The sequence below is a fragment of the Lepidochelys kempii genome, chromosome 3 (assembly GCF_965140265.1).
Source record: "Lepidochelys kempii isolate rLepKem1 chromosome 3, rLepKem1.hap2, whole genome shotgun sequence".
Taxonomy (NCBI): domain Eukaryota; kingdom Metazoa; phylum Chordata; order Testudines; family Cheloniidae; genus Lepidochelys; species Lepidochelys kempii.
The window spans coordinates 62,271,300-62,283,448 of NC_133258.1; the positions used below are offsets into that span (position 1 = coordinate 62,271,300).

The window sequence follows — 12,149 nt, forward strand, 5'->3', positions numbered from 1 at the left end:
GTGAATGAGGCTGCATACCCCCAGGGCTCCGAGTGCCTTAGCCCGGCCGCCGGCAGAGAGGCGCTGGCGGGGCTGAAAGCAGCCCTTCAGCAGGCGGAGTCGGCTATGCGGCTGCCCTGAGGCGGGCAGGGGGCGGCGCCCGCGCCATGGGCCGGGCTGAAGCGGAGGGAGACGAAGCAGCGCCTGGACACGGTGGGTGGGGGGGCTGGGGCTGTGGAGCAGCGGAAGGAGACTAGTTGCACCGCGGAGGATTAGTGGCGGTTCCAACGTCTAACTTTTCCGCTGGGGCTTCTTCTCTCTAGTAGGGGGCGGGACGAGGGAGCGGCTCAAAAGAGCCTCTTGTCCAATCGGAACTAAATTGTATCCGCACCCTAGAGCCGAACCCGCCAATCCGAGGCCCGCTTGTTGGGCGGTGACGATATTCAAACACAGAGCGCGGCGGCGCGCCGTTTCCTCCGCCTCAGGTCGCCCGCTCATAACCTCCTGCCTCGGCGCAGCGGCCCGCTCGGCGGTGAGTGCAGCTCCCCCAACGGCTCTTGCTGCCCTCGGGGGCGGGCTCCGGGGGGCGGCGGTGGCAGTCATTGCCGGAGGACGAGAGTTTCTGTGGGGTCGGGTGTCCGGAGTGCGGCCTGTTCCCCCGCCCACGGAGGCTCTCCTGGCGGGGGCGCGGGGCTGGCTGTCGCCTTGGTTCCTCTCGCCAGCCGCTCGGACTGGCTGCGAGCCGCCCGCGCAGCGCCTTGTGCACCAACGTGGCGAACGGCGCCTTTGACGCCTGAGGCCGCCGCGGAAGCCTGGCGCTGCTCTTCAGCTTGCCCCCGTCTCCAGCTTGAGACGCAGCGGCCTCTCCTTGGGCTCTGCGGGAGCATCCTGGGGTGCAGAGGCGGGGCGCTCCCTGCGGAGCCTGTGTGAGGGAGCTCGCCCTGGTGACTTGTAACCTACAACCGTTATGTCAGGGCTGCAGCTGGTTTCGTCTCTGGTATAACAAGAAGGCTGATGTAGGGCTAGTCCTTGGGTCTCCCCTGCCTGTATCCACGCCTCCCATCCCACTGTACAAATCAGAGTCCGGCTCTTTATTATTTGTATTGTGTAGCACATAGGAACCCTAGGGATGGACGGTTGTGCTAGATGCTGTACAAATGCAGAACAAAAGCAAAAGGACCTCAACTGTAGCAGCAATACATGACAAATGAAATGGTCCCTTGGCTATCCTGAGCCCAAACAGTTTAGGGCTTTATCTGTCCTGTCCTAAGTAATGATGTTATATTGCGCCTAGGAATACACTGTTTTTGACAGAAAAGTGGTATAATATGCTTCATTTTGTTGTGTCCGCTGGAGCCTCCAAGTCTTGGTGGGAACTCTTAATCAGAGCCTTGTTGAGGTGCATATAGTGATATTGCAAACATGGCAGACACTTTAAATTGGACTCGTATCAGGGCAGCTACGCTGATGCAAGTTTGTAGTGTAGACCTGCCTTGACTCTCTTTAAGCTGTGGTTCTCAATTTGTGAGCTGCTTGTAGCCCAATCAGCACGCAGCTGTGGCCCACGTGACACCTTCAGAGCCTTACAGGTATATAGTGTGGATGTGGCACACATTACCCATAGAGAGTAGGGATGTAAATATTGTTTTAAACAGTTAACTTCTTTAACTATTAAAATTATATTGACTAATCGCTGGGGCTAGGGTGGCTCTGGCCGCCCGGTCCGGGGCTGGCATCGCCATGGCTGGGGTTAAGGGTTAGGGTGGTTAACCGGTAAGACTAATGCTTAGCGGTTAACTGTTTACTATTTTGCATCAGTAATAGAGAGCCTCATATGTGGCCTACAATGGTAAATAGGTTGAGACCTACTGCTCTAGAGCAGTGGTTCTCAACCTTTTCCTTTCTGAGCACCGCACATGCTATAAAAACTCCAGGGCCCACCTATGTCACAACAATTGTTTTTCTGTATATAAAAGCCAGGTCTGGCATTAGTGGGTACCAAGCGGGGCAGTTTCCCATGGCCTCATGCCACAGGGCGCCCCATAAAGGTACAATACTCAGTCTTCGGCTTCTGCCCGAGGTAGCAGGGCTGAGGGCCCCAGGCTTCAGCTCCATGCAGTGAAACTTCAGCTTTCTGGCCTGGGCTCCAGTGAGTCTAATGTTGGCCCTGCCTGGCGGATGCCCTGAAACCTGCTCACAGCCCCCCAGGGCCCAGAACCAAGTCTAGAGGACAGTTTAGATGCCAGCAACCAGAAATCCTATTGGCTTGGGGCTGCCAGGCTTGAGGCAGGTGATCTACTATCATAAGGCTGAAACATTCTCCCACTGTAGTCCCTGAAGGAAAAGCAATACAGGCCAGTGTCACCCTTCTTTATAACTGGCATGTACTACTGCCCTTTGGTAATTCACCATCAAAAAACCAAAACAAGTCTTTCACATTATAGGTTTTATTGGTATCCGCTGATGTCCCTGATTTACACCGCAATGACAGGGCCTTTACCCAGTTAGACTAAGTACATGCTGTGATGGGTTCCCCCCGAGATGTCACTGGAACTGGGGTCCCACTGAGACTCCCTGACCCACCAGCCTGGGCTCCCTCTTACCCTGTACTGTTGTGACAAGTTGCAAAGCCCTCCAGGCTCCAGCCTGCACTTTCACCAGCATACATACAGGTAGGGACACATCCAGCTGCAGTTATATGCAGGCGCTCTGACCAGCCCCTGCATGGGAAGGCTACAGCTAGGGCAACTACTAGCTCCTCGGGCACCCATCCCCTCTGGAGTATAAACCCAAAATTATACCAACTTGCCCTGCACAGGGAACTCTACAGCATAAGTTCATAAAATTTGCCTCCTCCCTCCATGTGGAGAGGAATATGCAACAGCCTTTTGCCTTTGAGTTATGATTCTCTCAGACTAGTTTAGATAAAGCAAAAACAAGTTTATTAACTACAAAAGATAGATTTTAACTAATTATAAGGGATAGCAAACAGATCAAAATAGATTACCTAGCAAATAAACAAAAAACGCAAACTAAACTTAATATACTAAATAGATTGGATATGAATAGCAGATTCTCACCCTAAGAGATTGTACAAGCAGGCTACAGATTCTTAAGGGGTAAGCTGCACTTGCTTATAGCTTGGAATCCCGAGATGTTCCATTCACAGGCTAAAAATCCCTTTAGCCTGGGTCCAACACTTCCCCAGTTCAGTCTTTGTTCCTAAAGTGTTTCCAGGAGTCTTCTTGGGTAGGAAGCGAAGAACACCAGGTGATGTGTCTCCCCGCCTTATATAGCTTTTGCATATAGTGGGAACTCTTTGTTTCAAAGCTTGGTTCCCAGACCAATCTGTGGAAAAACACTAATATCCCAAAATGGAATCCAGAGACATGTGGACACATCACGTGTCGTTTGTAGATTCATAGCAGTCATTATTTACAGGCTGTCTGTAGCCTTCTCAGGAAGGCTCCCCAGGTGGGAGATAAGCTTTTCCTAGGGCTTATTGTTTTCCCTAATGGCCCTTGCCCACCAGTTGTCTAGACTGAAAACATCTTGTCTAGTGGGCGTTACCCAGGTGTAACTACATTTGAAATACAGATACATAGTCAATATTCATAACTTCAGATACAAAAATGATACATGCATACAAATAGGATAATCATATTCAGCAAATCATAACCTTTCCAATGACGTCTCACATGACTTATCTTGCATAAAATACATTGATTATGTCATAATCATATAATATCACTGTGAAGAATATTTGGAGTGCAGTGTCACACATGCTCATTTTCTTCCCACCTTCTCCAAGGTAGGATGCCTTCCTGGGCTAAAGAACTCCCCCTCCCATAAGCTGTACGGTTAAGGGTACCAGATACCTAAGTTCCCTGTAAGCTGCGTGGCTGCAGGGCCATGCAGCAGCCTATTTAGCGCCATGCAGGTGCTCAGGGAACCCGCCCCGGGACCTGCCAGGGTTGGGTGCCCCTCCCTGGCCCCCACCTAACCCAGCCCTCAACCTGCTGGGGGAGGGATGGTCCGAACCCCGGGCTGGACCTGCCACGGCTGGGGCGCCCCTGCCACGGCCTGACCCAGCTGCGGTCCAGACTTGTTGGGCGGGGAGGGGCGCCTATCCTGCGATCTCAGCCCTGGAGCTGCTGCGGTAGGGAGATGTGCCTCTCCCCTCAGCCCAGAAGCTGCAGGAGGGGACTGGAGCTGGTGATCTTGCCCCTGGGGGTGCAGGAGGGGACTGGAGCCGGTGATCTCGCCCCTGGGGGCTGCAGGAGGGGGAAGGAGGCTGGTGATCTCGTGCCTGGGGGCTGGAGCCAGTGATCTCGTGCCCATAGGCTGCAGGAGAGGGCTGGGGCTGCTGATCTAGTGTCCAGAGGCTGCAGGAGGGGCCTGGGGCTAGTGGTGGTCTCAGAGATTGGAGGTATTGTGCTCCCTGGTGCTGGTGGGCAGTGGAGGCAGTGGAAGCAGCTTAGTCTCTCTGGCCGTGGTTGGTCCCAGTGGGCAGAAGGCAGCGGGTTTCCACGCCTTCCCTGGCCTCTGCTACGGGGACTTGGGATGGGGGAGCTAATTGCTTCTTGTGAGTTGAAACGCTCATTGGTGGCCATAGGGGCACCCGTGAGCTGGCTGGGCTGTAGAGCAGAGTCGCTGCCTACTTTGCTTTAACGCGCCTTCCCAGCCAGGCGTGCAAAGGGGAAAGTGGTTCAGTGCAACCAGGGAGTTACTCGCCAAGCTGCTGGCTTTTGGGGGGGAGTTGCGGGGGGTTGCAGTCACCTGCCTGACAGGGAGAAGCTCCCGGGGCTCATTAGAGCTGGGCTGCTCGCTAACCTGGGCTGGGAAGAGGAACGCTCCGGAGCACCCTCCTGCATCCCAAACCCCACATCCCTGGCCCCACCCCAGAGTCTGTACCTCTACCCTCTGCTCCAAACCTGAGCCCCTCATCCCGAGCCACACCCCGGAGCCTGCACCCTTAGCTGGAGCCCTCACACCCCCGCACCCCAACCCTCTGCCCCAGCTCTGAGCCCCTCATCCCTGGCCCCACCCAAGAGCCTGCACCCCAACCCTCTGCCCTGGCCCTGAGCCCCCTTCCACACTCTGAACTCCTTGGCCCCACCACATGAATTTTGTTATGTGCACCAATATGAAGGCGATGTGTCACACATCATCTCCACATTGGTGCACATAACAAAATTAATTCTGCATATGGGTAGGAAAAATTAGAGGGAAAACTGCCAGATACTCAATGTTCACATCCTCTCCTCCCCGCACTGTTAGTGCAAATATCTCGGCCATGTGAAGGCAAGTTATGGGGAGTTAGCCTGTAAGAGGTTATCATAGATGCTGGCCTTTTATAAGTATTTTATAGGTGTTGGGAGCTTAACCTGGGCATAACAGCCCTTTCTTTGAGACCATGTCTAACTTTGCTAATGCCACAGTTGCAATTGGGAGGGGCCATTGAGCTAATAGCTCTCTGGCTTTAAGTGGATGGAGGCTGGTGGCAGGGTATTCTCTATGAAGGATCTTCAACTCTGGAACTTGCTTTCCACTCTAACCACCAGGCTAAACCTGGATTTTGTCCCTTTGAGATTCTGAGAGGTCCACTTATTTTTCCATCCATCTGGGATGAGGGTGAGTTGCAGGCTATTGAGTAGTCAGATGTGGGAGGTTTTCCTTGTATTCTATATTTTGGGAGTTGGACTGATTTGAATTGGCAAGTTACTGTATGAAAGTTTATCTTTTAATCTTGATTAGTAATGAACTGTGGATAGGTACATCTTAAACAAAATAAATATTGAACAAACGAGTTTTTGTTACTTCATGTTCTTAAGTCGACAGTGTGCTTGTTGCTCATGACCTTCAAAAGCTTCTCTTTTCTTCCTCTTGCCTTACTTTCTATGTAGTGTGCAGTTGTTGCTGTTTTATTACTTTGTTTTACAGCGGAACCTGTGACAAGCAGTCAAGATCAGGGTGCCATTGTGCTAATTACCGTTCAAGAGCACAGTAGAACAGCCCTTGTCCTGAAACACTCAAATGTAATTTGACACAAGATGTAGCAGTGACCATAGAAAAGAGATGAGAGGTGAATGAAAGAAAGTGTGTACCATAATACAGACTGAACTGCAATTCCAAAAAATGCATTTTGGTTTTTGAAAGGGGTTATTTCTTAACCAGTTAAAACCACTTGAGGATATTTTTTTTTTTTACGTGAATAGGGACCTGTATATTTTGAGACATTCTGTATCTGAATTCTGTATCAAACTGACAACAGTGGTGTCAGATTCACAAGAACTCTTGAACAAGTGGTCTGGGTTTTTTTGTTTTGTTTTTTGTTTAGTAAACAATAAACTGAATAACTCATGACTCTTTATATTTTAGTAAAAGCCTTTTATAGGCTATTCATTTTGTCAGCTAATTCAGCATGGTGGGTCATGGAAACTGGAGGCTTTTTCCATAGAACTTTCACAGCTCTGTGTGATTTCATTTTCAAGGGTATGGGTAGAAGAACCCAACATAGATAGATGGTGGTGGTGCAAAGAAACATTTGGGTTCTGACCATGGTGGGAGGGTTCTAATTGGGGATGAAAGGTTCTAATTATCTGTCTTGATATTGGAATGTTTGCCAGCATTTTCTTCATGGTTATCAAGTGGCAACTTCTCTGAGAAGGAAGAGGGCCAGTGGCTGTAACATTGCCACATCTTATGACAATGTTGGAGGCAGTGATTTTTTTTACATGACCTGGTCTCTGTGCCACAAGACAAAATCTGTGGCCAATCATTAAGGCACTGCCCCTAGTTTCAGAAAATATTGTAACTTTGTTCCATCAGGCGAACTAATCTTAACAATATGGGAAAACAGGTTTAGGAGAAACTTGGCCCTTTTAAAATTAAGCTGTCAAAGTAAGCAATATTCAAACAAAACTGGAAAATAAGCTGTGTTTTCCCCCTCTATGGTATAGTATTTTAGGGGGTTACTTTTAACCATTGTACGTACAATGCCTTCTGATGGAAACATGACTCCGCTCTTGTCTACACTGGCAAGTTTCTGCACAGTAAAGTAGCTTTCTGCGTTGAAACTCCCAAGGTGTACACACTACCAAGCCACTTAGTGCATAGAAACTGCACAGTTGCAGATCTGTTTAAAAAAAAAAAAAATCACCCTGACGACAGGTATGCAGCTTTATGCGCCAGGGCTACAGAGCCGCGGTGCCGGTGTAGACACGCTGATCAACTTCAGCACTGCGATTGGCCTCTGGGAGGTGTCCCACAATGCCTGTTCTTGCCTGTCTGGTCATCGGTTTGAACTCTACTCCCCTGCCCTCAGGTGACCAACCATGAGCCCCACCCCTTAAATTCCTTGGAATTTTGAAAGTCCCCTTCCTGTTTGCTCGGTGACGCGTGCAGTGGTCTCAGCACATCTTTCCGGGTGGCCATGCCTGCTCCACGTACCAGGCGATTCCCTGCTTGGAGCAATGCCGAGTTGCTGGACCTCATCAGCATTTGGGGAGAGGAGGCTGTCCAGTCTCAGCTGCGCTCCAGCTGTAGGAATTATGATACCTATGGACAGATTTTACGATGCATGGCAGAAAGGGGCCATGACCGGGACACACTGCAGTGCAGGGTCACAGTGAAGGATCTATGGAATGCCTACCACAAGGCACAGGAGGAAACTGCTGCTCTGGTGCTGTGCCCATGAGCTGCTGGTTCTACAAAGAGCTGGACGTGGTGCTCGGTGGCGACCCCACCTCCACTGCGAAGGCCACCATGGATACTTCAGTGACTTGTGTGCCAGTCGAGAGTGGACCGAGCCAGGAGGAGGAAATCTTGGATGAGGAGGGGTTCAGGGGACCCAGAGGCAGAGAGGACTTGGAGGTCAGAGATGCACGCAGCCAGGACCTCTTCTCTACCCCAGAGGAGGCTAGCCAGTCACAGCTGTCGGAGCTTGGCGAAGCACAAACTGGAGAGGAGGTCCCTGGTAAGTGGCTTTGATTTTGGGAATTGCTGAAGCGAGTTGTTGGAGGCAGGAGGGTTGCAGAAAGCAGGCTTGTGTCTGTATGATGTGCGTACCACCACGTGCCTAGTCTGAGAGGCAGAACAGATTGTTGATTGACTCCCTCACTTCATGGGAATCTGCCTCAGAGCTCTCCAGGAAACTCTCATGGAGGTACTGGGCAATCCACTGCTGCAGGTTCTTTGGCTGAGCTGCTTTGTTTCTTGCCCCATTAAGGGCAACTTTCACGCACCACTCTACTGTCACAGGGTGGTGGTGGGGGGTCGGAGGACCATTGCCGCACACAGGCGAGCCACATAAGGGCCAGGGCAGAAGCCGCAGTCTTGGAGAAGACCCTCCCTTGATTCCCTGCTTACCTTTAGCAGTGAGATATCTTCCATAACGAATGCAGCCTGTGGAAAATGTGGGGACAGGAATGATAAGCCCCCCACCCTACCCCAACCCCCCAGTACTGGCTCTCCCCAAGAGCCACGTGCTCAGTGTACAGTACAGTCCTGGAACACTGATTTCACCGCCCCTGCGGTTACTCACTATTTTGGGGGTCTTGTGGCTCATGAGTGCTTGCTTGGGGTCAGCCAGTTAGTGACAGGTATGTGAATAGTGGCTGTGTTTTAAATCACTGAATCAGTGGTCTGTGTTTTGCAAACAATACTGCTTCTGTAAAATGTTGCATTTTGGCTTCACAGATATGACCTTGGGAGTCCAGCTTCCCTCTTTATTATTGCCAGCTGAATGGCTGTGCAGAATTAAGCCAGGAAGAACTAAAGAGGACTCTGCGTGATGTTATGATGCACTGCATGGCTGAAAAACAAGAATTGAAGGAGTGGCGGGACAGCAAGAATAGGGACTGAAAGGAGAAAGTGGCATGCCAGAACGAAGCCACAGAGCGGCTCTTAAACGTTATGGAGCCCCAAGTGAACACTCTCCAGGCGCTACTAGCACTGCAAACCAAGCAGCTCCGCACCTGCCCTCCCCTGCAGCAGCTGTCGCAAAACTCTTTCTCACATGCACCCCAGACACCGCCAAAACACCCTTATCAACCTCCTGGCTCCAGTCTGTACCTGCTGCATTCCAATCCTCTCCTGTCACAGTCCAGCACTGCAGACTCCCCGTACCCACTGCACTCAACACCCTCTGCAGTTTAGCCCTGCTGAAGTACAGTACCTGCTGCACTGTACTCCAAAGGAGAAGATTGGATATGAAACCTGGACATACACAAATCTTTAACCGTCCCAGGACCCCACCTCCTCCTGGGATCCTCCCTTTCCTCCATCCACCACAGTGCTGATGTGTTTGTTTTGTCTCTCTCCCCTTCGGTTGTTGTTTTTCAATAAAAAAATTGTTTCGGTTTGAAAACCATCTTTATTCTATTAATTGAAAGCAAACAGAGCCCTGCAAAGCAACAAGCAATTTTCTTAAGCCTTCATAGTGCATCGTCTGCACCCTTCACAATCACCTCCTAGCATTACAAGCACTGCACTCCAGAGCATAGCAACAAATATTAGTAGCTTTCAGCTTTAAATTGCTGTCTCAAGGCATACTGTCTGTATAATGTCTTATTTAGGCTGCAACTTTGGGAGAGGGATCTGTCTTGTAATATTCTTGTAAAGCACCTTGGAATCTTACAGCACTGTAAAGCCAAGTGTCTGCAGGAACCATAACAACCAAATACTTTGAAATGTGTGTTTGTGTTTAAAAAAATATTTGTATATGTGTTTATTTCACTTAATGGCATCAGATCTTTTTTAATTGCACTTTTTTAGATGGTAACATTCAATTAAAATGAACTATTGAGTCAAATCCATCAAAGAATAAATTGCCCTGAAAAATTTCGAAGTGCTATGTTGTTGAACAGCATTGCACACCCTTCATTCAAAGAACGCTTTTAAATACTTGTTTGTGTATATTCAGGGAAAAAGTAATGCTAGGTTGTACATACCATTAACAAACTAGTAACAAGTAACTTGTTTCAGGAGTATAATTAAAATTGCCTTGATAACAGAAGTTTTTAGCTTTTGCTGAAATAAGTATGGTAGATATGGAATGGTCTTAATCTTCAAAATGTACATGAGGAAATCTCTCAGGCTTTAACGGCTGTTTGCTACAGATGCTTTCACTTGTACCTTGACTGCAACAGAACTCTGCAGTAGTTACCCTGTCTTTTATCTGTGTCTAGAAATGGAGGAGGAGGATTTAAGCGAAAGAGGACTGACAATTGCTTCAATCATGAATCGAGTCAGAGACCTAAAAAATAAATATAAAAATGAAGACAATGTTACTGATGAGCTTAATTTTACTAAAGTCTCAGCTGATACAACAGGTATGTTTTTTTTCTTAATCTGCATTTTCACTCTTCCTGCAATTGATGCTAAAGTCAACTAATCTGAGAACTATTAAACAAAAACAGTTTAATCTATTTCAGTATTTTCTTTTTACAGTCTTTTTAAGACTAAAAAGTGATGCCCAAAACAAGTGACAAATTTCAGCCCACCTTGATAACGCTGCTTAGATCCTTTCTTTCAGTAACTGCACTTGTTTGTAGATTACTCATATTTAGAATTTTTTGCAAATATTGACATTTCCCCCCTTTCATTTAGTGTTCATATTGTGTGTGTGTGTGTATGTATGTATGTATTTATAACCATAAACCTAAGAATGTATTTGGTTGTTGCTTTTTTTCTTAGATAACTCTGGCACTGTTAATCAAATTATGATGACTGCAAATAATCCGGAAGACTGGCTGAGTTTCTTGCTTAAATTGGAAAAAAAGGGTATACCTCAGACTGATATTAGTCTATTGAATAGATTGATTGGTCGTTACAGTCAAGCAGTTGCTGCACTACCTGCAGAAAAACACAGTCAAAATGAGAACTATGCTCGGATCCTAGTGAGATTTGCTGAGTTGAAAGCGTAAGTACCAATCACCAATTTACAATAAGAAAACTCCAAAAGAAGACTTCTGAATTTTACCAATGGCAAAATAGACACAGTTAACAAAAGTCTCTTTTGCCCTTAGGGCAAATAAATACTTCTATTAACATTAATGTTATTTAACTTATAATTAGAGGGCACCTAGGACCATTAGAAACTTACTGCTTGTGCAGGATAAATGACTAATGTAAACCTACTTATTGTGACACAGATGGCATATTTTCTTATATACCGATGAGTATGATTGATCAGCTTATTTTTAACACATAGGGATGGGGGACGGGGAGCACACCAAATCTCACCAAAATATTAGTCTGTTACATTACTTTCAATAACACTTGCTTAAAAATAATTTTCTTTTACTTGGATTGTATGTGTGAGGAAGGTTGAAAATGATATGAGGAGACCTCCCATTCTTTCCTTCCCCTTCACCCCTATTTTGTGTAAACTTAAATATTATGTGCAAGTACAAAAAAAATAGGAAACTTGTAAGTTTAACAAGTTTCACCTCAACTCTGTATTGTGGGTAATAATGCTGAGTTGTATTTTAACCTATTCACCTCAAAAGCCATGCTTTTTCTCTCTTTGGAATTTTAGAACCCACTTAACATAACTTTTGTGTTGCGGTTGCAACTTACTTCTCAGTAGGGCAGGTTATCTATTTAACAGTAATGCATCTTTCAGAAAAACATTATCCAAGCCTGCCAGCCTCAAGTGTTCCAGAATGAGAGGCACTGTTATTTTTCTTACTGATATCACAGAAACAAAGACAAGTCAATTACCAGAATATAACTTTACCCAATAAAATGAAGCTAATGAATAGTCCCTTAACTTATTCTCAGTGAAACAGAAGTGGAAGGGGCTGGTTCTTCTTTGAGAGACTGCACTGTCTATTCTCTCTCTCTGTGTGTGTGTGTGTGTGTGTGTCTAATGTACTAGTGTGTCTAGCCAGAGTTTTCCCTAGTGGTACCTATCAGGGCAGCACATGTGCTATGCACTTCTTACATCCAGCTGAGGGTGTAAAGGGTGGAGTTGCCCCCATGCTCTCTTCAGTTCCTTCTTGCTACCTGTGGTGCTGTCTGTGGACTGTTGCTCAAGGTTTCCTTTTCTCCTCTGGGGAAAGCTTTTTCTTCATATTATAAATAGTAGTTTAGGGTATGCATGGGTTTTTTTTCCCCCTTGGCAATATTTCATTTCTGTTTTTGTAAAGGTTTTTTATGTTTAC

General features: G+C 47.4%; 1 protein-coding gene across 1 annotated transcript in view; it reads left to right on the forward strand.

Annotated features, from left to right (window-relative positions):
• Positions 1-413: 413 nt before the first annotated feature.
• The window catches only part of TTK (TTK protein kinase), an 86,621-nt gene continuing 74,885 nt past the window's right edge, over positions 414-12,149 (forward strand). Inside the window, exons 1-3 of the mRNA XM_073336522.1 lie at positions 414-511; positions 10,170-10,313; positions 10,678-10,903. Of these exons, the coding sequence (XP_073192623.1) occupies positions 10,172-10,313; positions 10,678-10,903 (368 nt within the window). The 5' untranslated portion in view covers positions 414-511; positions 10,170-10,171. The remainder of the gene's footprint in view (positions 512-10,169; positions 10,314-10,677; positions 10,904-12,149) is intronic.